General features: G+C 46.9%; 1 protein-coding gene across 4 annotated transcripts in view; it reads left to right on the forward strand.

Moving 5' to 3' along the window:
• RECK (reversion inducing cysteine rich protein with kazal motifs) overlaps nt 1-26,653 on the forward strand; it is a 1,181,658-nt gene that overhangs the window by 163,221 nt on the left and 991,784 nt on the right. For all 4 annotated transcript variants that reach the window (XM_077269439.1, XM_077269433.1, XM_077269437.1 and 1 more), the window contains exon 2: nt 1,922-1,977. In XM_077269439.1, coding sequence (XP_077125554.1) covers nt 1,922-1,977 — 56 coding nt within the window. The remainder of the gene's footprint in view (nt 1-1,921; nt 1,978-26,653) is intronic.

A 26,653-nucleotide genomic window follows, 5' to 3' on the forward strand; every position in this document is an offset into this window, starting at 1 on the left:
CACGATGATCCAAAACACTGGGACAAATGTTACTATTGTTGTAGAGTCTTCAATAGATATATCTATGACTTTTTAAACAATTCTGTAAAATGGTCAGATGTAACCTTGAATGCAAAGTTATCCATGGAGCAAAATTGTGACTTGAAAATTCTAATTAGGTCAAGTTCACATGGTTTTGTTAGTCCAGAAAAAGTAAAGGACATAGCAAAAAATGAAGTTAAGGAAGTGCTGAGACTGGGTGTCATTGAACTGCCAAAAGTCCTTGGTCATCATTTTGAAAATCCCATGTATTTTTTTACTATTCAGCTAAGAAAAATAACTTGTGGTATACCGTAAGTAAAAATATAGTTTTTCCTTCAGTATAATTTTGTTTTCATTGTGTTTTTAAGAAAATCAGTCTCATTTTAATAAATGCATCATAAAGATGTGCAAAAGTTTTATTAAATCGTTTAAAGAGAGCCTGACAGCTGATGCATGCTGCTCAATCCACAGGCAGCATGTATCAGACACTGGCTGCATGATCTGAGCCAGGCGCTGCAGCATTTTAGAGAAAAACCTTAAGTCACCAGGAACTGGATGCTAGTCAGACAGGCGGGTCTATGCTGCCAGACTCTGATACATGCTGCCCGTGGATCGTGTAGCATGGATCCTCTGTCTGGTTCCCTTTTAACCTGACAGATATGATCATCATTGTAAAAGTGACAGACGGCCCCGTTAATGATCAGCTGACTTTTACCTAGGCTTTACTAGGGCCGATCTGGGATCTGTTACAATACTTTGGCCAGATACCCTAATGCCTGTCTTATCATTGAGTCATGCTAATTCTCTCCTGCTCCCTCCCATCTCGCAGCAGCTTTTAGGCCATGTGCACACGTTAAGTATTTTTCGCGTTTTTTTCGCGTTTTTCAGCTATAAGGCCATGTGCACACGTTAAGTTTTTTTCGCGTTTTTTTCACGTTTTTTCGCTATAAAAACGTGATAAAAACGCGAAAAAAACGCTTACATATGCCTCCTATTATTTTAAGTGTATTCCGCATTTTTTGTGCAAATGTAGCCTTTTTTTCCGCGAAAAAATCGCATCGCGGAAAAAAAAGCAACATTTTCATTAAAATGCGGAATTGCAGGGGATTCCGCACACCTAGGGGTCCATTGATCTGCTTACTTCCCGCACGGGGCTGTGCCCACGATGCGGGAAGTAAGCAGATTATGTGCGGTTGGTACCCAGGGTGGAGGAGAGGAGACTCTCCTCCACGCACTGGGCACCATATAAGTGGTCAAAAAATAAGAATTAAAATAAAAAACAGTCCTATACTCACCCTCGATGTCTTCCCGCCTCCACTGCACGCTGTCGCTTCGGTTCCTGTAGCTGGTGTGCGGTGAAAGACCTGCCGATGACGTCACTGTCCTGTGATTGGTCGTGAGCGGTCATGTGACCGCTCACGTGACCGTGACGTCACGGAAGGTCCTGCGCGCACACACTAGCTATAGGAAGAGGAACGGACGCCGATGAGGAGATGTCTGGGTGAGTATAAGCATTTTTTTATTTTTTTTATTATTTTTAAACATTCTATCTTTTACTATAGATGCTGCATAAGCTGCATCTATAGTAAAAAGTTGGTCACACTTGTCAAACGCTATGTTTGACAAGTGTGACCAACCTGTCAGTCAGTTTTCCAAGCGATGCTACATATCGCTTGGAAAACTTTAGCATTCTGCAAGCTAATTACGCTTGCAGAATGCTAAAAAAACGCGAAAAAAACGGAAAAAAACCGCAAAAAAAAAAATGCGGATTTCTTGCAGAAAATTTCCGGTTTTCTTCAGGAAATTTCTGCAAGAAATCCGCAACATGTGCACATACCCTTAATGTAGTCTCAATACAAACCTGACAGCTTAACCATTCTTTTTTTTTTTCTATCTGTAGATGCATCATGCTGCTATCAGGCAAAAGAACTAATGTGCCGTGAAACCTGTGAACAGGTAAATATTTCCTCTTGTAATTTTACTTTTAAGCCTAACACAACTGAATACTCATTTTTTTTCTTTTAAACAGATACAAGACAAAATATCCATGTACAAATATAATAATAAAGGTTAAGACATAAAATGATTGGGATATCAAAACATGGAAATAACTATGCAAAGCACAACCTGATATGAGAGGATAAGAACCCAAACAAGATAACAGTCTAAATCAGACAATAGTCAGTATATTTTGTTTGAGGAAGAAAGGAAAAGGAAAATTGGGACAGAAAACATAGAACATTAGAGAGAAGGGATGGAAGAAGGGAAGTGTAAGGGAAAATCTGACAAGTGCTGAAATAGGAAGGTGGTCCGCCAAAGTGGATCATAATATGGAAGGTAAAATGAACGTATAGGATATCATGGAGTTTCTCATCCAGACATTAGATCATTCCAGAGAGTCGACCTAAGGGCTCCTTCTCACTTGCGAGAAATACGTCCGAGTCTTGCAGGTTCAAACCCTGCTCTGGCTCCGGCACTCCAGAGCGGAACGTGCAGCTCCATGTATTGCTGTGCGGCCGCACGCTCCGCTCTGGAGTGCCGGCGCCAGAGCAGGGTTTTAACCTGCGAGACTCAGACATATTTCTCGCAAGTGAGAAGGAGCCCTAAAAGTGACGTTTGCATATTACGCCAGGGAGACCATGTGTCTATGAAGCTCAAGTGTTTTCCATGTTTCCAACATGCCAGCTCTTCCAGTTTGTAGATCTGTTCAACTTTTGTTATCCAGTGAAGGATAGTGGAAGGGGATTCAGAATTCCAGCTGAGGCAGGAAGGTGTCTGAAGAGGCTTAGCTTATCTTTTGGGATTTGGGCTGGGAAAACATACAAGAGGCAAATTTGTTTAGATGCAGTCAAATGTGTTTTAAGGATTTGATTTATGATGCAAATAACCTCTAGCCAATATGGCACAATTTTTGAGCAAGTCCATAAAATAAATATAAATGATAAAAGGTGCCAACCTCAGAAAGACACCTCCAACAGTTAGGGCTGTAAATCTTTATCAAAGCGGTGCAGAATTGCTGGAGTGAAGTGCCATCTCAAGAGAATTTTATAATCACTTTCTTGTACTCGAATAAACTTAGAAGAAAGTATAGGTGCAAGATGAATATGATCAGTTTCTGAGGATGAGAAAGATTTCTTAAGATCCACTTCCCACTTGATCAGAAAAGGAAGTTTACTGGATAAACTGAGGGATACTATTTGTTTTATACAAAGTTGCAACAACTTTCTTCTGGGGCTTGGTCAAAGCCATTAAGGTTTCACATTTTGTTAATTGTTTATTTAAGTCTGAATCCATGGCAGTCGTTTTAACAAGAACTGAGAATTTATGAAAGTGGAGAGGATTGAGTGTAGAGATATTAATATTATCCCTAATTCATCTCTGGAGGGAACACAACCTTTCTTCAGTAAATCATGTAAAAGTACATTAGTTCCCAAAGACACTAAGAGAATACTTCTTTTTCTACAGCAGTTTTGAGTTTGTTCTTGGATTTCTCAACTTTTAAATTGCAATACAAGCAAGAAGCACAAGAAAATTCACAGAATTAAGTAAATCACAGGCTTGATTGGCATGTCAATGATGTGTGAATGAAGAAAAAATAGAATGATGAAGAAATAGAACATTTTCAAAACATCTCTATTTATTCAGTATTGAGTTTGAGTGTCATGCTCAGAAATGTCCACACTTACAAGACTTGGCATGCTGTCAATAAGGTTATTAACCCTAGAATTCGTAACGTCACAAATCTACACTCTTACGTAATGGGGGCCTTTTAGGCCCTCGTGCAAATCATATGGAGAAACTCACATAAATAACTTTTACAAGTTTATTTCAAAATTGCAAATTAAGATATGAATAATGTACATTTTAATTATAATTTTTTGTAGAAAGCACCAAAAAACCTTTTTTTTTCAAAATTTCAAACAAACATATGAAAAACACACAAAGGTATATACAGTGCCTTTGCGAAAGTATTCGGCCCCCTTGAACTTTTCAACCTTTTCCCACATATCATGCTTCAAACACAAAGATACCAAATGTAAATTTTTGGTGAAGAATCAATAACAAGTGGAACACAATTGTGAAGTGGAACTAAATTTATTGGTTATTTTAAATTTTTGTGGAAATTCAAAAACTGAAAAGTGGGGCGTGCAATATTATTCGGCCCCTTTACTTTCAGTGCAGCAAACACACTCCAGAAGTTCATTGTGGATCTGTGAATGATCCTGTAACATCCTTTGGAACTTCTAAAGTGAACCCGTAGAACCACAACAACGAACCTCCCAAGAGTGAGCTGACCTGGTGGACCACCCCCTATACAAGGGAGCGTTAGGGGCAGGCCCGAAGGAGGCTATTGCCACAGAAGCTGATACCCGGGGACAGAACGTAGGAGCGGAAAGGAAGCTGGACCGGCGGGGACACAGGAAAGGCAGACTAAGGCGGAGACACTGGACTGTCTGGCTATGGCGGAGACACAGAACAGACTGGCTATGGCGGAGACACAGGACAGACTGGCTATGGCAGAGACACAGGACAGACTGGCTATGGCGGAGACACAGGACAGACTGGCTATGGCGGAGACATAGGACAGACTGGCTATGGCGAAGACAGGGCAAGGAGGGACCTGGGTCACATGAAAAAGCAATTGACAATCAGGCACGGAGCAGAGAAAGGAGTCACCTTAAATAGACCGAGTGCTGCAGAACTTCCGGGTAAAGATCCTCCAGAGTCATAGAGAGGAGGAACGGAGCGTCTGCAGACCAGAGAGGAAGTGCGCGTGCGCAGATGGAGTTGGAGTGAGAGGTGCGCACGCGCACCCGACGAGAGCCGGGGACCGGCGGCGAGTTTGTAGAAGAAGAGACTGGAAGGCACGCGCACACCGCTGGAGCTCGCCGGGATGGGTAAGTATGTAGGCGAGCAGAGTGAGCGGCAGGCGTGGAGGCAGGAGCGGCAGGTGGCGCCATGACAGTACTCCTCCCCTTACACCCCCTCCTTCTAAGACCAGAAAGAAATCTGGCCAAAATCTGAGGAGCCTGTATATTTTCACGGGGTTCCCAAGACCTCTCCTCGGAACAAAACCCTTCCAATCGACCAAAAAGAAAGTTTTACCTCTAGACTTTTTCATGGCAAGAATATCTTTAACTTCAAGGGCATCTTGAGCGGAAACTGGCAGAGGTGATTGACCAGGAGAAGCATGGAATTGATTGAAAATGACAGGTTTCAGAAGGGAGACATGAAAAGAATTGGGAATGCGAATTGAAGCAGGTAGTTTCAGTTTGTAGACAACATCTGTGATGGTGTGATATGCTATGTGGGTATCATTTTGTGTATATTTCTATTTTACTTATTTTCATGGTGTTGAGTTGTTATATGCCATCTGATATTCTCCCCACAGTTCTGTATTGTTACCTCTCCACAGGGTCAGTGAATAATGTTGTTTGCTAATATGCTAATGACATGTTGACCTAGCTTGTTGATACATTGATCCCCTGTGACCCACCCCCCTAACCTGTGAATAGGGAGGTGAGACACAGATCAGTTTTGTTTGGAACTATGAAGTGAACACAGCACGTCAGAGAGAAGGGGAAGTGTATGGACCATATTTTATCCTCTGTGCTGGATTGTTGGACTTTTATCCTGTGTGATGCAGTGACCCCTGTAACAGGTAGGGGGCGCTGCATGGTCTCTCCAGTATACGCATGGAGGCATATTGAGGCCATGGGTATGCATGGATGTGGTAGTGAGACAGTGTCCGGCATTGTGGTTAATGGGAGGTATGTGTCACAGGGATGGATGCTCCCTGCGATGCAACCCGGTGTATCTTGTCATTAGAGCACATAAGCACTGAAGATGTAATTTAGTGCACCTGGGTCCGGGTTGCGGGTAGCTATGAGAGATGGGAGGGTCTGGCTACTCACATTCCTCACCACTGGGTGAGAGCACTCACTGTACCTTTTTTCCTGTAGGAGTATGAGGACCTGTAGTGATGTCATGATCACGTGATCAGCCCATGTGATATACCTCACCTATGGGGTGTGGTTACAAGGTACATAATGTGACCAGGGTGTGGGTCACATGTCCCGGTGTATGTTCCTGGAAAGCACATGCTGGCGTTGGGAGGTCCTGGGGAGTAGGACGGGATCCCTGAGCAATGCACAGTGAAACTCGGGGAAGCTACCGTCCTCCGGTGGGTCTGGACTAACTAATGTGTGCCACCCAGGCAAGTTGGTGATTCCCGTGGGCAGCTTTCCCACTAGACTGACAAGGAGTCAGCAGGTAATACCAGACTGTGTGTTTGGCTCCAGAGCGAGCCTGAATATTGGACTCAACCAAGAGTGTATGGTCACAGTCCTGATGGAACAGAGTCATGCTGTGAATATTGTTACTTTGTTTTGCCGTGCTATGAAGATTGTTGTTTTGTGTTTTCTGCCACTGGGGTTTATGGAGTAATAAACCCAGTTGAACTTTTGAAGAAAACGTCTTGCTGTGTGTTATATCGCTGCCAAGCGAGTATTCCCCAACCCGTAAGTAAGTACACTCTTACATATGGTGCTCGAAGCGGGCAACGATCCAGCACGCACACGTGGAGTTAATTGCTGTAATTCGGCGGGTCCACGAAGTCTGCGGTAGAGCCTTGTGGAGTGTAGCCGTGGTTGCAGCAAGAGTTTCCGCAGCAGCCAGGCCTGCAGTGGCAGCAGTAGCGGCTTGTGGTCAGCACCCGGAGGTGCCAGTTGTATGTGACTGCAGCGGGAGCTGCGGCAGTACCAGCAGGAGCTGGTGAAGAAACATATAAAGAAAAAAAAAATTATTTTTTTTCCCTTTTCCTCAAGTCGTGCAGACTCTTAAAGGGCCAGTGCAAGCCCAGGGACATAGTGTGTATACAGTGCGAACTGGTGCTTAAGAGTACCGTGGGAGTCCACGAGGTGGTGTCCCTAAAAGGGGTGGTGTCCATAAAAGTGGGCGGTGACCCAAATGGGGATGATTGCCCAAAAGGGGGTGGAGTCCCAAATAGGGGCGGTAACCCGAAGAAGGGTAGTAGCCAAAAAAGAGGTGGAATCTCGGGAAATGGTGGTTTCCCAAAAGGGGCAGGAGCATCCCAAAGAGGTACCGCAGACAAATTAGTGCCCGGGGCCTGTAAGTTATGTGTGTCCGGTATGCTCTGTGAACTATCCGCCTGGTGAAAGTTTACGGGGGTGTGTCCTACGGATGCATGAGATGGAAATGTATGGACTGGTTGATTCTGGGGGCCCGGTGAATCTACTGAGGGTTGCACCAGAGGGACTCGAAATACCCGGTAGGAAGGTCAAGGTCACCTGCATCCATGGGCACACTAAGGGTTTTCCAGTAGTCAGGGTGGTCCTAGAGACGGCCAAGGACCATGCAATCCATGATGTGGCCGTAGTCTCAACCTTACCCTGCCCAGTGATAACTGGCCGGGACTCTAAGTTCTTCACAGACTTGTGGGAGAAGGGAGTTCTTTACAACAGGTGAATGGAGGGCTCTCAGATGGTGGGGTTGCGTACTTTAAAACATGTATTCCTCCCAAAGTTGAAGGCTCAGATGTCGGGTTGACCAGTGGGGAGGGAGCGTTTGCCCAACTTACGGACATGTCACCTGATGTCTACCCCAAGAAGACTGTAAGTGACCTGGTTAATAAAGCCCCAGAAGCTGACACCCGGTTAGGGAACAGTGGGAAGGTTCACCATGTTGTGGGGGGTGAGACTGGCTCTGGGGGTGACTGTGACATGTCATGGCCAGTAACAAGCGCTAGAGCGGAGTATGACGCTGTGCTATCAGAGGTACTTACACAGAGAAACGACAGGGCTCCACAGGCTGAAGTCATGAAAGCGGTGGCAGCCATTCCAGAAAATGTGACATGTTTAGATGGGGACGGCTGGTTCCCGGATGACCGATCGGGTGGTGGTGACTCCCATTCAGACGGTGAGGAAAGCGGAAAAGAGGGCAGTAAGACTGACTCTGGCATAAATAACAAAACTTCCTCCCGTCGCCGGAGTTGTAAAAGAGGAAAAGGGGCTGAACAAATTGTACCCTCGGAGAAGAGTGTTAAAGAGGAGACAGGGACAGGTGCCAACAAAGATAATGTCCCTGAGATAGAAGTCATCAACTCCGGGCAGCTGGATCAGGTGCGTTACCTGGAGTCCGAGCTCTCAGCAGTCAGGGCCTGGTTTGTAGCGAAGGAAGCACAGGGGTTCCAGGAACTCGCTAAAGGATTATCTCATGAGAAGGAAAAGGTGGCAGATCTACAGGCCGAAATAAAAACACTAAAAGGGCATGTTGAACGAGAAAAGGCCATGAGACAAATAGCGGAGCACAGGTTGGGTGAGCTGGAGAAGTACGTCTCTGAGCTCAGAAGTCACCTGACAGCGTGGCACAGTGAGAATAAGGCCTTAGATGAAAATGTGGTAGTGCTACGAGAAGCAGTAAGAAATCTTCTGCCAGAGGAGAAGTTACGAGTCCGAGATGTACAGCTGTCAACCCCGAGTGATAACAAGGCGGAGCTGCCGATGCCCATCTTGGCAAAGGATGTTGAGAAGTGTAAAACTGAGGAAGAGCTCGCGCTAAAGGCAGAACAAGACAGTCGCCCGGTCGTGACAGATGTCTTGATGGAAGTTTCGGAGGTAAACCAGGAGCCATCTGTTCGTGAAGAAAATGAGACCTCATTCTTCAAGTGTGTGGTGGAGATACCCGAAGACATGCGAGAAGCATGCGCCAGGAAGGGTGTGCATGAGGCCTTTAGAAAGGCAGTAGAGGCGTGTAGTGTGCACTGGGCGCCTGAGACTCGGAAATTGGTCATACTGTCGACAAGGGAAGTCACAGTTTAGCGGGTGGCTGTCCTGAGGGATATGCACCTACACTGCCTCCGTACCAACAGAGGATCATTTTGAAGAATGCTGAAGCTGTTCGACGTTTGGAGCATGAAAGGAAAGCTCTTAGTCGACTGGGCTTAGTAAAAGATACAGTACCAAGTACCCAAAGTTCTGGTGGCGAAAGTCATTGGGAAACTTGGGAGATTAATGCAGGAGATGGTGGATAAATTCGGTCTAAAGAGACTGAGGATACCGGCTGATGAATAGTCCAGGTCATGGGTGAAGGTGGGATGGTTCCGTTCCTGGTTGTCGGATCCAGAGAGAGTCTTAGGAATATCCGCATGCTCCTGGAATATCGCATGGCATACCTAAGGGAGGTAGAGCAGCTGAGACTTGAGAGACTGCAAGTTAATAAACAGCTGCCAGAAAGGCGAAGAAGATGGTGGCCACTTTCAACCCGAAATGTGGACAAACAAAAAGGTGGAAGTACCCAGCCTGAAGGAAGAGTTAGAGGCAGTGTCTCCTCAGATAGCTCAGGGCTGAGTGACTTAGGGGGAGACCCGGTAGCGGACGTATTGACAAAGAGTCAGTCCAGACAGGTTATATGGGTGCAAGGGGATTGCGATGCCAGATTGACCAGGATGCCCAAACCCGACTGAGTGAGCCCTTTCGGCTAGTAGGGCAAGGTGACTTGGGTACCAGGTCTCTGGTCCCCAGGTGTCGGACAGATGTTCAACCCCACGGGCTTGAACAGAGGGAGGGGATATGTGATGCAGTGACCCCTGTAACAGGTAGGGGGCGCTGCATGGTCTCTCCAGTATACGCACAGAGGCATATTGAGGCCATGGGTATGCATGGATGTGGTAGTGAGACAGTGTCCGGCATTGTGGTTAATGGGAGGTATGTGTCACAGGGATGGATGCTCCCTGCGATGCAACCCGGTGTATCTTGTCATTAGAGCACATAAGCACTGAAGATGTCATTTAGTGCACCTGGGTCCGGGTTGCGGGTAGCTATGAGAGATGGGAGTGTCTGGCTACCCACATACCTCACCACTGGGTGAGGGCACTCACTGTACCTTTTTTCCTGTAGGAGTATGAGGACCTGTAGTGATGTCATGATCACGTGATCAGCCCATGTGATATACCTCACCTATGGGGTGTGGTTACAAGGTACATAATGTGACCAGGGTGTGGGTCACATGTCCCGGTGTATGTTCCTGGAAAGCACATGCTGGTGTTGGGAGGTCCTGGGGAGTAGGACCGGATCCCTGAGCAACGCACAGTGAAACTTGGGGAAGCTACCGTCCTCCAGTGGGTCTAGACTAACTAATGTGTGCCACCCAGGCAAGTTGGTGATTCCCGTGGGCAGCTTTCCCACTAGACTGACAAGGAGTCAGCAGGTAATACCAGACTGTGTGTTTGGCTCCAGAGCGAGCCTGAATATTGGACTCAACCAAGAGTGTATGGTCACAGTCCTGATGGAACAGAGTCATGCTGTGAATATTGTTACTTTGTTTTGCCGTGCTATGAAGATTGTTGTTTTGTGTTTTCTGCCACTGGGGTTTATGGAGTAATAAACCCAGTTGAACTTTTGAAGAAAATGTCTTGCTGTGTGTTATATCGCTGCCAAGCGAGTATTCCCCAACCCGTAAGTAAGTACAATCTTACACCTGTTACTGAACTGCATTAGTGTTTTGGACTGTTGTATCCTCAGTGTGGTGGATTATATGGACCTTTCGGGTTTTTGCCTAAATAAAGGTTCTGGAATTGTTCACTATTCTCTTGCTGTGTTGATTGTGTGATACCGGAGAAGGAACCTGTGACAACATCATTGGTACGAGCCAAAACCTCAAATGGACCAATGTACCATGGAACTAATTTATGCGAGGGAATCTTAAGGCGGATGAACCTGGACGACAACCACACTTTATCACCGGGCTGGTATAATGGAGCATCCAGGCGTCTTTTGTCGGCATGTCTCTTACTCCTGTCCTGCGCCTGTTCTAGTGCGATTTTGGTCTCCTGCCAGACCCTGGAGAACTCCTTGGACAGAAGATCGGCCGCCGGCACACCCGAGGTTGGAAGCTTCGGCAGAGGGATACCAGGATGTTGCCCGTAAATGATGAAGAAGGGTGATTTGTAAGAAGAGTCATTAATGTGGTTATTGTATGCAAACTCGGCCCACGGAAGCAAATCAGACCAATCGTTGTGATGGACATTGGAAAAATGACGGAGATAAGTCATTAGAATCTGGATTGTGCTCTCCGCTCGTCCGTTGGTTTGAGGATGGTAGGCTGAAGAGAAGTCCAAAGTTATATTCATCAGTTTATCAGTTTGCAAAGAGCCCACCAGAACCGAGAGGTGAATTGAACTCCAAGGCAATGAAGATAAAAGTACGTAAAAAAGAAAGGAACCGCACCAGCAACCGGTATACTTGAGGCACCTGGTGAACTTCAGTCTGCATGAACTCTGCCAGTCCTAAGGATTTGGGTGCTTCAGAAAAAATATTACAGTCCAAAGGAAATTGAGAAAATAGAAAGGAGCACTCACCATCCGAAGGATCACTCAGTCTTTATTGGGGCATAAAAGATTAGCAAGGTCTTACGGGAGAACGGAGGTGTCACGAGACGACGGCCGTTTCGCGCTGTGCGCTTCTACGGGTCTAAGTTAGACCCGTAGAAGCGCACAGCGCGAAACGGCCATCGTCTCGTGACACCTCCGTTCTCCCGTAAGACCTTGCTAATCTTTTATGCCCCAATAAAGACTGAGTGATCCTTCGGATGGTGAGTGCTCCTTTCTATTTTCTCAATTTCCGTTGAATTGAACTCCTCTATCAGAAGCTATGTGTAGAGGAAAGCCGTGAATCCAAAAAATATGAGCAATGAAGATTCTTGCCAATTCAGGAGCGGAAGGTAATCCAGGCAAAGAGAACCTTGGTCTTTGCACAGGAAGGACAGGATACTACAAAACTTCAGACATCTTGTAGAAGAGATGGCCACAAATAATAGCGTGATAAGAGAGAGTGTTTTCTTGAATCCCACATGGCCTGCCAGCTTAGAGGCATGACCCCAATGTAAAACTCGACTCCTCTTGTTTTCCTGAACAAAGGTTTTACCCGGAGGCAAGGAAGTCATGCTGATAGGAGTTACAAGAATGGTCTTACTGGGATCCACGATGTGTGAAGGTTACTCCACAACGTCGGTTACGAGAAAGGATCTGAACAAAGCATCAGCTTTGCAGTTCTTATCACCAGGACGGAAATGTGGCTCAAAGTCAAAATGGGCAAAGAATAAAGACCACCTGTCTTGGAGAGGATTAAGTCTTTGCGCAGAGCGGATATATTCCAAATTTTTGTGGTCAGTGTAGATCTTGATAGGATGAACGGCTCCCTCCAACAAATACCGCCACTCCTCTAGCGCCAACTTAATGGCTAACAGTTCCTTGTCGCCAATGGCGTAATTCCTCTCCGAGACGGAGAACATCTTGGAAAAGAAACCACAAGCAGCCAATTGTCCAGAAGAAGATCTCTGGGAAAGTACGGTACCAGCGCCTATGGCAGAGGCATCTACCTCAAGAATGAAAGGCTTGTTGATCTCAGGACGGCGAAGCACGGGAGCCGAGGCAAAGGCTTGTTTCAAAGACCAAAAAGCGTCTTCAGCTTCAGAGGTCCAGACGTGAGGGTTGGATCCTTTGCGAGTCAAGGCGGAAATAGAAGCAGCCAGAGTGGAAAAATGTGGGATAAACTGCTGGTAGTAGTTAGCGAAGCCAAGGAAGCGTTGAATTGCCTTAACCCCCTGGGGACTGGCCAGTCAAGCACAGCAGACACTTTATCTGGATCCATTCGCAAGCCGGAGTCAGAAATAATATAACCTAGAAACGGTAACGAAGATTGCTCAAAGATGCACTTCTCGAGTTTGGCATAAAGATGGTTTTCTCTAAGACGAGACAAGACTTGGTGGACGTCTCTTCTGTGGGAAGCAAGATCCGGGGAAAACACAAGAATGTCGTCTAAGTATACCACCACACAGAAGTAGAGTAGATCCAAGAAAACATCATTCACAAACTCCTGGAGCACCGCAGGAGCGTTACGCAAACCGAAAGGCATGACTAAATACTCATAGTGACCGTCTTGGGTGTTAAAGGCAGTCTTCCACTCGTCTCCTGAACGAATATGGATAAGATTGTACGCCCCGCGAAGATCCAATTTCGTGAAAATACGAGCTCCCCTAAGGCGATCAAATAACTCCGGAATAAGAGGTAGCGGATACTTGTTCTTAATCGTGAGATTGTTAAGACATCGGTAGTCAATACAGGGACGGAGAGAGCAAACCTTCTTCTTGATGAAGAAAAAACCTGCACCTGCAGGCGAGGAGGACTTTCGAATAAAGCCTCTAGCTAAATTCTCCCGGACATATTCGGACATAGCTTGCGTCTCAGTGGGAGACAACGGATAAATTCGGCCTCTGGGCGGAGTAGAACCCCAGACAAGATCGATTGGGCAGTCATATGAACGATGCGGTGGCAAGATCTCTGCTTCTTTTTTATTGAAGACATCCAAGAAGGACCAATAGATGGAAGGTAGATTGGAGGACACCGAAATTGGATGAGAAGAATTCCTCAGCAGAACTGGCCACAGACAGTTACTCTGGCAAATCAGTTCCCAACGCAGAATATCACCAGACCGCCAGTCAAGATAAGGTTCGTGAGTCCTCAACCAAGGAAGTCCAAACAGAATTGTGTGGGACACCGAAGGCAGCACATAAAAACTATCTTCTCCCGATGCAAGATTCCTATTTGGAGTTCCAGTTTTTTGGTCACCAAAGTAACGAACTCCCGCAAGGGCTGGCCGTCGACTGACGCAATCTGCCGAGGAGTCTCCAGAGATTGGACCGGAATCCGAAGTCTCTTGACCGCCTCGAGTTGGGTGAAATTCCCGGCCACCCTAGAATCTATATAAGCTAAATCAGAAAAACGTTTAGAACCCAGATGCAAAAGAACAGAAAGAGTCAGAGGTTGAGAGGATTCAGGGACACCTAGGGAGACCTCTCTCACCTGTCCTAGGTGGAGGCGTTTCCCTGCCTCAAAGGACAGGAACGCAGAAGATGAGCCGCACTGCCACAAAAGAAACAGAGACCTTGGGCAAGTCTCTCATTCTGGCGCTGTTCCACCGGTTTGAGACAATCCACCTGCATGGGCTCCGGAACAGAAATAGCAGAAGTCGACACAGGACGCAGACGGGACGGACTCAGAGTAGCCGAAGGAAGACGAGGAACTCTCCTCTCTCTAGCGGATTCTCGGGTACGCTCTTGGAAACGTAGGTCTATGCGGGTTGCCAGGGATATAAGATCCTCCAAGGAAGTCGGAGTATCCCGGCCCGCCAATTCGTCCTTGATTCGAGACGAGAGCCCTCGCCAAAAGGCTCCCACCAAAGCCTCATTGTTCCATCCTAATTCGGACGAAAGTGTGCAAAACCGAATGGCATACTGACCCACAGAGAGAGCCCCCTGGTGAAGGTTAAAAAGAGACTCGGTGGTAGAGTCCAAACGACCCTGTTCGTCGAATACTTTCGAAAAGTATCTAAAAAGATGGAGAGTTGAGAGACAAGAGGGTCATCTCACTCCCAGAGGGGGTTTACGCAAGCTAAAGCCTCTCCCTCTAAGTGGGAAATCACAAAGGCCACCTTTGCTCGGTCAGTAGGGTACTGCATAGGGAGCAACTCGAAGTGGAGTTGGCATTGGTTCACAAACCCTCTACATAATTTAGGATCCCCACTGTAATGAGGGGTTTTAGCCAGGCGATGCGGCGGGTGAGGAGCCAAGGCCTGAGAAGAAACCGGAACAGAAGACTGGAGGGCACGAAGTCGATCATCCACGGACACCATGAAATTAAGGATGTGGGCTTGAGTGTCACGCTGCTGAGCAAGCTCCTGTTGGAGACCTGCCAGCTGCGGAGCGCTCCCAGGATCGGAGGTCTGCAGAGATGAGAGACGAGAGTCCAAGGATTTCAAAAAGGACATAATCCTAGATTGATTCTCCTGGAGGAACAGTAGTCGGGGTACCAGCGGGGTCCATGGCCTGATTGTACTGTAAGATCCTTTGGAACTCGTAAAGTGAACCCGCAAAACCATGACAACGAACCTTCCAAGGGTGAGCTGACCTGGTGGACCACCCCCTATACAGGGAGCGTAAGACCAGAATCCGAAATGATGTATCCAAGAAAGGGCAAAGAAGTTTGTTCGAAGAGACACTTCTCATACTTAGCATAAAGACGATTTTCTCTCAAACGTTGCAAAACCAAATGGACACTTCTTCTGTGGGTCGGTAAATCTACCGAAAAAACTAGGATGTCGTCTAAATACACCACAACACAGGAGTAGAGAAGGTCTCGGAAGATGTCATTAACGAATTCTTGGATGACTGCGGGAGCATTGCAGAGACCGAACGGCATGACCAAGTATTCATAATGACCGTCTCGAGTGTTAAAAGCGGTCTTCCATTCATCTCCGGCGCGGATTCGGACAAGGTTGTAAGCACCCCGAAGATCTAACTTAGTGAAAATTCGCGCCCCTCTGAGTAGATCAAAGAGCTCAGGAATGAGAGGTAGGGGGTACTTGTTCTTGACTGTAATGTTGTTCAAACCTCTAGTCAATGCAAGGTCGAAGCGAACCGTCCTTCTTGACGAAGAAGAATCCCGCACCAACGGGAGAAGAAGACTTTCGAATGAATCCTTTAGTTAAATTTTCTTGGATGTATTCGGACATGGCTTTGGTCTCAGCAGGTGAAAGTGGATAAATTCTCCCTCTAGGTGGGGTGGAACCGGGAAGAAGCTCGATCGGGCAATCATAGGAACGATGCAGAGGAAGACTCTCAGCTTCTTTCTTATCAAAAACATCTATGAAGGACCAGTAAGGAGAAGGTAGTCCAGAGGGAATAGAAACCGCCGGTGGAGGGACAACAGGGCAAACGGACTGAAGGCATTGTTTTTGACAAGTGGATCCCCAACAGAGCACGTCACCCGAACGCCAGTCAAGAGTAACAGAGCATGGGCGAGGTTAGGCAGGACGTAAAAAGTGATCTTTTCATGATGTAGAGCACCGATCCGCAGTTCAACCTCTTCCGTAACCATGGTGATGGCGTCTTGCAAGGGTCTCCCATCTACGGGGGCAATCAAACGAGGAGAGTCCAAAGAGAGAACTGGAACGTGAAGCCTGCGAACCGCCTCAAGACTGATAAAATTGCCTGCTGCGCCCGAATCCACATACGCGACCTCGGAAAAACGTTTCTGATTAAGAACAAGTAAGACAGACAGAAACAAGGGTTGAGAGGAATCTGAAACACCTAGGGAGGCCTCTCTTACCTGTCTTAGGCGGAGGAGTTTTCCGGTCTCTCAGGGCAAGACCGCAACAAATGCGAAGCGCTACCGCAGTAAAAGCAGAGTCCTTGGGAACGTCTCTCCCGACGACGTTGCTCTGCCATCTTGACACGATCTACTTGCATGGGCTCAGGTACGGATGCAGTAGGAGACGTCAAAGGCCGCGGACTTCCAGACCTGCGGACAGATGGTAAGGAGCGATTAGGCCTCCTCTCTCTAGCGGACTCGCGAGTTCGCTCTTGGAAGCGTAGGTCAATGCGTGTAGACAGGGATATGAGGTCTTCTAAAGAGGATGGGGTATCTCGTCCTGCCAACTCATCCTTTATCCGACTGGACAGGCCTTGCCAGAAGGCACCAACCAAAGCCTCATTGTTCCACCCTAGCTCAGAGGCTAGGGTACGAAAACGGATGGCATATTGGCCAACAGTTAGATAACCTTGTTGAAGGTTAAAAAGCGACTCCGTCATGGAAGCTAAGCGCCCGGGCTCGTCAAAAACTGCGAAAGGTCTCCAGGAAAAAAGCTAATTGGGAAACTATGGGATCATCCCGCTCCCACAGGGGATTGATCCAAGCCAAAGCCTCCCCCTCTAAATGAGACACTATAAAAGCCACCTTGGCCCGATCTGTAGGGTATTGTTGGGGAAGAAGTTCGAAGTGGAGACGGCACTGGTTCAGGAACCCCCTACAGAGTTTGGGATCCCCGCCAAACCTGGGAGGTTTGCCAAGGCGAGGTGGCGGATGGGTCAAAGAAGTAGAATTAGAGTCTTGTGAGACCACCTGAATGGAGGCCGCAGAGGCAGACTGCAAGTTAAATAAGCGGTCATCTATAGAAGCCATATAGGTCAGCATGCGCGCCTACGTATCACACTGCTGGGAGAGCTCTTGCTGCAGACCCGCTAGTTGAGTAGCATTAACTGGGTCGGTAGTCTGTAAAGAGGTCAGACGAGACTCCATGGTTTTCATGAAGGATATGATGCGCTGCTGGTTGTCGCGCAAGTGTGCCAATTCTTTCTGGGCAGAAAACGCGGCACCTGCGGGGTCCATGGCCTGAGTGTACTGTTACGATTTCAGAGGCAAGAACGAGAGTGGACCCTCTGGACCGTGGAAGAGACCTACCCCTGGGCGAGCTGACCTTGTGTTAATCAACCCCTATACAGGGGCTGTCAGGAGCAGGCCCAGAGATCACCAATCCACAGTAGTAGATACCAGGAGGGATGGCTCAGAAGGAAGGGAACAAAAGAAGAGAACAAAACAGAAACACAGGAACGGGGTATGGTGGAACCAACAGCAGTGGACACGGAGAATGGACGACTGGCTTGAATTTGAAGGAAAACTGGGACGGAGATGGAACTGTAGAGAGGGAGAGAGAAGGAGAGCTGAGTAAGTGGAGGCACAAGGAACGCGAGGCAAGGTGTAGAACACAGAGCTAGCACGGAGGTACTAAACACAGAGCGGAAAGTGGCCGGAGGCAAAAGCAAAAGCAAATGACACTCAGGCACCTCCTAGCAGGGGAGGTGGCCTGAAATACCGTGAACCTTACCAGGATTGGCTGCTGAGGCTTTCCGGATCTAAACATCCAGAAGCAGAAGATCCAGGACTGGAACATGTGCGTCTATTGCAGAAGCCTGCGTGCCTGCACAGACGCCTCCAGCAGAGCAGGCAGCAGGACGTGGAGGAGGAGCCCGCCGAGGACGAGCGCGCCGCCTCCCGGAAGCCGAGCAGCGGTGGAAGGAGTCAGCGCCGCCAAGGAGGAAGAGAGAACAGCGCGCCGGGACCCGGAAGAAGAGCGGCCAGGAACAGCAGCCACAGCTGAAGAAGCAGGAACAGCGCGCTGGGAGCCAGGAGCGGAGCGACGAATGTGAGTAGCGGCTGTAACACTCAAACTCTGATGTGTTATCTCTGAGCATATCGGAAGCTCTGCAGCACTGCCTCAGCGACGCGGCAACAGACTTTGCTGAAGCTAATTGGTCTAGGAGACACATGCACACCATGGCAAAGTTACTTAAAGGAATAACAGATTAAACAGATCTGTGGCTTTTGCCGCTGAAACACCAACTAGGCATGGTCGTGTGTGATAATGGGCATAATCTGGTGTCGGCTGTGAATCTTGGCAAGCAAACACACGTTTCTTGCTTGGCACACATGCTCTACTTGGTAGTTCAGCGGTTTAAGAAAACATATCCAGATTTACTAGAGCTTCTGGTCAAGGTATGCCACGTTAGTACCCTGTAATATGTGACGATGCACGAAGAAAAAATGTAAAGACCCACTGGACCGTGACGACGAACCCTTCACGGACGAGCTGACCAGGTGGACCGCCCCCTATACAGGGAGAGTTAGGGGCAGGCCCGTGAGGGACTATCGCCTCGGAAGATGGGAAAACACTACAGATAAGGACCAAAGATGACGTGGGACCAGGAGAAACACCGAACGAGCGAGATAGATAGAGACACAGGACCGAGGACAGGAGTGCTGAGATGCAGGACTGTATAGACAGAGGCTGCAGGGACAACTAAGATAGGTGACTAAGGGAACTGGACTGCAGAGACACACAGGGACACAGGGCTGGCGGTACAGGGAGAGAAGGAGCACTGGAACGCTGGGACCTGGGGAAGGAGAGACACAGGTATGGCGCTGGAAGAAATAAAGAGAACCAGGAACTGGAGAAACAAGGACTAAACGGAAGCAGCGAGGGGCCAAGAGCACTTGCAACCACAAATGATCTACAGGCACAGAGGGAAGGAGGAGAGCAGCTTACATACCGGCGCAATGGAGCACTTCCGGGTGAAGGACCTCCAAGACGATCGAGAGGATGAGAAGGAGCGCCAGCAGGAAGATCAAAGGTGCGCACGCGCAGTGCTGAATCTGGTGTGCGTGCGCGCCCGACGGGCAGGAGCAGCCGGGAGCGAGCGCAGAGAGGAGGACACCGCAGGAGAGGAGGCGTGCCAGAATGCCAAAGACAGGTGAGTATGACAGGGCGCGGAAGGTGGCAGCGACAGCAGCATGACATAATAATTATAGGGGATAACTCAGGAGACTCTTTGCGTGGAACAAGACAACTACAGGACACAGTTTTATAAGTGGTAAAGTCTATATTATCACACGGTGATTCAAACAGGTGCAGAGAGAAACTCAAGTCCACAACACTTGATGCAAATATCAAATGCAGCCCAGCAGTCTATAGGAAACTTCAGAGGAAAATGCAATCACGCAGAAAGTCTATGAAGCACAATTATTCTTGAGGATACTTGACACGAATAAGTCCTTGCTTAGTCCAAAACACAGATAGATATGCTTATAAGGCAGTTCAGATAATATCTTAGCTCAACCAGGGAGGTCTGGGTAATAGTCTCAGGTTCTTGCAGAGCAGCAACAGCTTACATGTCCAGCAAATGCAGATGGAAGTAAACATAAGCAGCAGATGAAGGAGGATTACTGGAAATGGTGTATGCAGCAGGAACTCAAGGCAGAGTAGCAGGATAACCCCACAGGTTCACAGCAGCAGGTATATAGCCAGGGAGTCACCAGAGGTCAGGAGCTGGATGCAAGGCAGAATTCTCTAGCACAGACTGAAGGCTGGGGTGGAGTTTTATAGCAGGAAGACACAGTGCACATGAGACCAAAGACGCCATCTTGGAAAAGGGCAGTAATGCACAAAAAGGTAATAAAAAATGTTCAGAGTCTTGACATACCCATTTTCGCACGTCTGCTACAGCTGCTGCAACTTTGGCAGTGCTGCATGCAAGTACCAGTTCGACTGGTGTGCACTTTCTCCACGTGCTGAGACTCCACACTTCAAATGCTGACAAGTCTTTGTGAGCAGCAGAGGCCAGTTGTAAAATACCAGCTCCGACATGCCTGTCGATATTCTTGTCATCCTCCACACGTAACAACTGAAGAATGGGCATAGATGTCTGACATTTGTTTGGTTCTCCAAGACTTTGAGGACTCCACAAAGATGGTGAGTGGCGATGATGCCATATTTGGCACAATGATCCCACTTCTTTGCCTAATTAAACAGTCGCTGCTCACAATTAAACATTAAACTTGACAAAAACTGACCTTGTGGATACATACATTAATATTGCAGCTCCAAAAAGTTATCGTGCCCATGGCACTAAAGAGAAGGAAAGAGGGGGCAAACTCTCACAATCATTATCCTACAAAAAATCTCAGAGCATGCTGCCCCATGCTACAAATAACAACCAAAAAGTATGTAATAATAAAATTACAATCTTTTTAATGCAATCTCATCTAATGAATGACATAATAGTAAGAAAACACAGTAGTGATGTTAGGGTAATAAATATTGAAAATAAATTATATTATTAAAATAAATATACACTTATAGTTGATAAATCACCACCTGTGCAACAGTTTTAGTGGGGAAACCACTAGAGAGAGAAACCAAAGCTCCCAGCATAAAAGACTCGAACCAATGAGAACATGACAGGGAATATTAGTAATATTAAATTATTTTATTTATTCATTTATTGATAGCAATAGTGACAAACATAAAAATTACTGTTTAAAAATTATTATAAAAAAACATATATAAATGAATTCCAAATATGTGCACAGTAAAAAGCCGCAAAATTATAAGGCCAGCCAAATCCTCAGCATATACTACACATGGCAATTTATCCCATATGTACACTAGATATATATATAAAAGAACAAAAAATCCATATGTGCCAGTGAAAAAAATCAGTGAAAAAAATCGCAAAATTGATAGAAAATCAGTAAAAAATCAATCTCAAAGGATCATGGTGACAATATAAAACAATGTATAAAGTGCTATGTGCAACAAGTTAGTTACCACCAGAGAGCATCTAGTGCAGAAGAAACAGCCAAAGAGGCTAGTTGATTGAAAAGTGCTAAGTGCCAATGCAATGGGAATGCCAATTACTTACTATAGGGAATCGGGTGAATGGTCCCGGGCTGCCTGCGGCTGAATAATGTGCACCCCGACGCGCGTTTCAGACCCGCAGTCCTTCGTCAGGGGGAATGTATCATAGCATGACCAAAGGTGTTTATATACTATCCGTATCAGGGGACGCTGATGTAAATCCCCGCCGCTTGTGCGGCGCATGCGCCGCTCGTACAGACCGGAAGTCCGGGACACAGCGTCACGTGACCGGACGCACATGGTAGGATCATGGCGTTGCCAAGGACACAAAGACGCCGTGGCCCCGACACCAGACCGCCGAGCGCTCATGCGCACAACAGCAGGGACTACATGAGCGAAAAAAGAGGATCTCTAATTGTGCTCGTGAAATAGGGCTAAGTGATGAAATTATAGTTAAATACTATGGTGCCAATGTAAAAATTGCCATTGATGCTGTATAATGTAACGCTGCGACATTTCAGACATTGTGTCTGAATATTCATGTCATATATTAACAATGGCTATGTGCTGTGTGGTGAACAGTAATTATAAGGAAATGTTTATACTAACTATGTGATAAAGATTCACATTTTTATCACATAGTTAGTATAAACATTTCCTTATAATTACTGTTCACCACACAGCACATAGCCATTGTTAATATATGACATGAATATTCAGACACAATGTCTGAAATGTCGCAGCGTTACATTATACAGCATCAATGGCAATTTTTACATTGGCACCATAGTATTTAACTATAATTTCATCACTTAGCCCTATTTCACGAGCACAATTAGAGATCCTCTTTTTTCGCTCATGTAGTCCCTGCTGTTGTGCGCATGAGCGCTCGGCGGTCTGGTGTCGGGGCCACGGCGTCTTTGTGTCCTTGGCAACGCCATGATCCTACCATGTGCGTCCGGTCACGTGACGCTGTGTCCCGGACTTCCGGTCTGTACGAGCGGCGCATGCGCCGCACAAGCGGCGGGGATTTACATCAGCGTCCCCTGATACGGATAGTATATAAACACCTTTGGTCATGCTATGATACATTCCCCCTGACGAAGGACTGCGGGTCTGAAACGCGCGTCGGGGTGCACATTATTCAGCCGCAGGCAGCCCGGGACCATTCACCCGATTCCCTATAGTAAGTAATTGGCATTCCCATTGCATTGGCACTTAGCACTTTTCAATCAACTAGCCTCTTTGGCTGTTTCTTCTGCACTAGATGCTCTCTGGTGGTAACTAACTTGTTGCACATAGCACTTTATACATTGTTTTATATTGTCACCATGATCCTTTGAGATTGATTTTTTACTGATTTTCTATCAATTTTGCGATTTTTTTCACTGATTTTTTTCACTGGCACATATGGATTTTTTGTTCTTTTATATATATATCTAGTGTACATATGGGATAAATTGCCATGTGTAGTATATGCTGAGGATTTGGCTGGCCTTATAATTTTGCGGCTTTTTACTGTGCACATATTTGGAATTCATTTATATATGTATTTTTATAATAATTTTTAAACAGTAATTTTTATGTTTGTCACTATTGCTATCAATAAATGAATAAATAAAATAATTTAATATTACTAATATTCCCTGTCATGTTCTCATTGGTTCGAGTCTTTTATGCTGGGAGCTTTGAATGACATAATGGACGGGTCCAACAGAAAAATATATATGTATAGCATAGACTACATTAGCTGTACTCAAGGGCTATCCCAATATATCACAATGAATAATATAAGAAGTGGCGGAAGATGCCATATGAATACAACATTGTTTGCTAGCAAAATATCACATCATCTCCCCCCCACACACGTATACCCTCCTACATTGCACATGACCCTAATGGAATAACAACCAAGCCTGTCTAAAGTGGCGCAAATAGTGCTTACCCATGTGGGATCTATTCTGGGCACATCCACCACGAGCCCCGAGGCGCGTTTCGCGTTATGAGCTTCCTCGGGGGGGGGGGGGAGGACTGCCGCATGTGATAAATATTAAATACCTCCCTCACAGCCAAGCACAATGACCTTGATAGTCCTACAGCGCATGAGGGGCGGGCCACATAAACGCTACTGTGTCCCTTCCGGCTATCTCAGCTATGCGCAGGTGAGGAGAAAGCTTCCAGTGACATCATGTTCCAGCGCGTCTGTCTCAGATGTTTTCTGGAATGCAAACCAGAAGGGGGTCCACCGTGCACGGACAATGCGGCCATCTTGGAAAAGGGAGCAAGTATTGGCATGATGATACATATAAGCTGGAACCAAACAAGTAGGTATACATGACTTATACACAGGCGAAAAGCAATTGGAGACCATCTGCAAATACAATCTATACCCCGTTACAGCCAATTAACAAAGATAAATCCCATCAAAGTTTCCCACACAAAGATTTATTATTATAGCATTAAGTCCCTTATTACTCCAGAAGTTATATAACACAGCAAATTAGGCTTCCAAATTTAGTAAATCATATCCCATTCTCCCATAACACTGGCCAGATGTCTGTTATGACCCCAATGGCGAGGGTCTCAGAAGAACGTGGAAGTCTGCAGAATACAAAAATCCAGCTCATAGGGCAGTGGTAACTGGGTTGACCATATATCTACTCCTAACGCCAACACTAGAAGTAGCCGGGGATCATTCCTACGTTGATTCTAGATGACACGCGCCAGCCGGAGAATCTAGCTACCCCTAGTAGAGGAAAACAAAGACCTTTCTTGCCTCCAGAGAAGGGGACCCCAAAGCTGGATAGAAGCCCCCCACAAATAATAACGGTGAGGTAAGAGGAAATGACAAACACAGAAACGAACCAGGTTTAGCACAGAGAGGCCCGCTTACTGATAGCAGAATAAAGAAAGGTAACTTATATGGTCAACAAAAACCCTATCAAAATCCACACTGGAAATTCAAGAACCCCCGAACCGTCTAACGGTCCGGGGGGAGAACACCAGCCCCCTAGAGCTTCCAGCAAAGGTCAGGATATAGATTTGGAACAAGCTGGACAAAAATACAAAACCAAAACAAATAGCAAAAAGCAAAAAGCAGACTTAGCTGATATAACTGGAACCAGGATCAGTAGACAAGAGCACAGCAGACTAGCTCTGATAACTACGTTGCCAGGCATTGAACTGAAGGTCCAGGGAGCTTATATAGCAACACCCCTAACTAACGACCCAGGTGCGGATAAAAGGAATGACAGAAAAACCAGAGTCAAAAAACTAGTAACCACTAGAGGGAGCAAAAAGCAAATTCACAACAGTACCCCCCCCTTAGTGAGGGGTCACCGAACCCTCACCACGACCACCAGGGCGATCAGGATGAGCGGCATGAAAGGCACGAACTAAATCGGCCGCATGAACATCAGAGGCGACCACCCAGGAATTATCCTCCTGACCATAGCCCTTCCACTTGACCAGGTACTGAAGCCTCCGCCTGGAGAGGCGAGAATCCAAGATCTTCTCCACCACGTACTCCAACTCGCCCTCAACCAACACCGGAGCAGGAGGCTCAGCAGAAGGAACTACAGGCACAATGTACCGCCGCAACAAGGACCTATGAAATACATTGTGAATAGCAAACGACACAGGAAGATCCAGACGAAAAGATACAGGATTAAGGATTTCCAATATCTTGTAAGGCCCAATAAAACGAGGTTTAAATTTGGGAGAGGAGACCTTCATAGGAACAAAGCGGGAAGAAAGCCATACCAAATCCCCAACGCGTAGTCGGGGACCCACACCGCGGCGGCGGTTGGCAAAGCGCTGAGCCTTCTCCTGTGACAACTTCAAGTTGTCCACCACATGATTCCAGATCCGCTGCAACCTATCCACCACAGAATCCACCCCAGGACAGTCAGAAGGCTCCACATGACCCGAAGAAAAGCGAGGATGGAAACCAGAGTTGCAGAAAAAAGGCGAAACCAAGGTGGCGGAACTAGCCCGATTATTAAGGGCAAACTCAGCCAACGGCAAGAATGTCACCCAATCGTCCTGATCAGCAGAGACAAAACACCTCAAATAAGCCTCCAAAGTCTGATTGGTTCGCTCCGTCTGTCCATTAGTCTGAGGATGGAAAGCAGACGAAAACGACAAATCAATGCCCATCCTACTACAAAAAGATCGCCAGAACCTGGAAACGAACTGGGATCCTCTGTCTGACACAATATTCTCAGGGATGCCGTGCAAACGAACCACGTTCTGGAAAAACACAGGAACCAGATCGGAAGAGGAAGGCAGCTTAGGCAAAGGAACCAAATGGACCATCTTGGAGAAGCGATCACATATCACCCAGATAACGGACATGCCCTGAGATAGCGGAAGATCAGAAATGAAATCCATGGAGATATGTGTCCAAGGTCTCTTCGGGACAGGCAAGGGCAAGAGCAAACCGCTGGCACGAGAACAGCAAGGCTTAGCTCGAGCACAAGTCCCACAGGACTGCACAAATGACCGCACATCCCTTGACAAGGAAGGCCACCAAAAGGACCTGGCCACCAGATCTCTGGTGCCAAAAATTCCCGGGTGACCTGCCAACACCGAGGAATGAACCTCGGAAATGACTCTGCTGGTCCACTTATCCGGGACAAACAGTCTGTCAGGTGGACAAGACTCAGGCCTATCAGCCTGAAATCTCTGCAACACACGTCGCAGATCCGGAGAAATAGCTGACAAGATAACTCCATCTTTAAGAATACCAACAGGATCAGCGACTCCAGGAGCATCAGGCACAAAGCTCCTAGAAAGAGCATCGGCCTTCACATTCTTTGAACCTGGTAAATACGAGACAACAAAATCAAAGCGGGAGAAAAACAATGACCAGCGGGCCTGTCTCGGATTAAGGCGTTTAGCAGACTCGAGATACATCAGATTTTTGTGATCAGTCAAGACCACCACACGATGCTTAGCACCCTCGAGCCAATGACGCCACTCCTCAAATGCCCATTTCATGGCCAACAACTCCCGATTGCCCACATCATAATTTCGCTCGGCAGGCGAAAACTTCCTAGAGAAAAAGGCACAAGGTTTCATAACAGAGCAACCAGGGCCTCTCTGCGACAAAACGGCCCCTGCTCCAATCTCTGAAGCATCCACCTCAACCTGAAAGGGAAGTGAGACATCGGGCTGGCACAAAACAGGCGCCGAAGTAAACCGGCGTTTCAACTCCTGGAAAGCCTCCACGGCAGCAGGAGCCCAGTTAGCTACATCGGAGCCCTTCTTGGTCATATCCGTCAAAGGTTTCACAATGCTAGAAAAATTAGCGATAAAACGACGGTAGAAGTTAGCGAAGCCCAAGAACTTCTGAAGACTCTTAACTGACGAGGGCTGAGTCCAATCAAGAATAGCTCGGACCTTGACTGGGTCCATCTCCACAGCAGAAGGGGAAAAAATGAACCCCAAAAAGGGAACCTTCTGTACCCCAAAGAGACACTTTGAGCCCTTGACAAACAAAGAATTTTCACGCAAAATTTTAAAGACCAACCTGACCTGCTCCACATGCGAATCCCAATTATCAGAAAAAAACAAAATATCAT

The sequence above is a fragment of the Ranitomeya variabilis genome, chromosome 6, assembly GCF_051348905.1.
Source record: "Ranitomeya variabilis isolate aRanVar5 chromosome 6, aRanVar5.hap1, whole genome shotgun sequence".
Taxonomy (NCBI): domain Eukaryota; kingdom Metazoa; phylum Chordata; class Amphibia; order Anura; family Dendrobatidae; genus Ranitomeya; species Ranitomeya variabilis.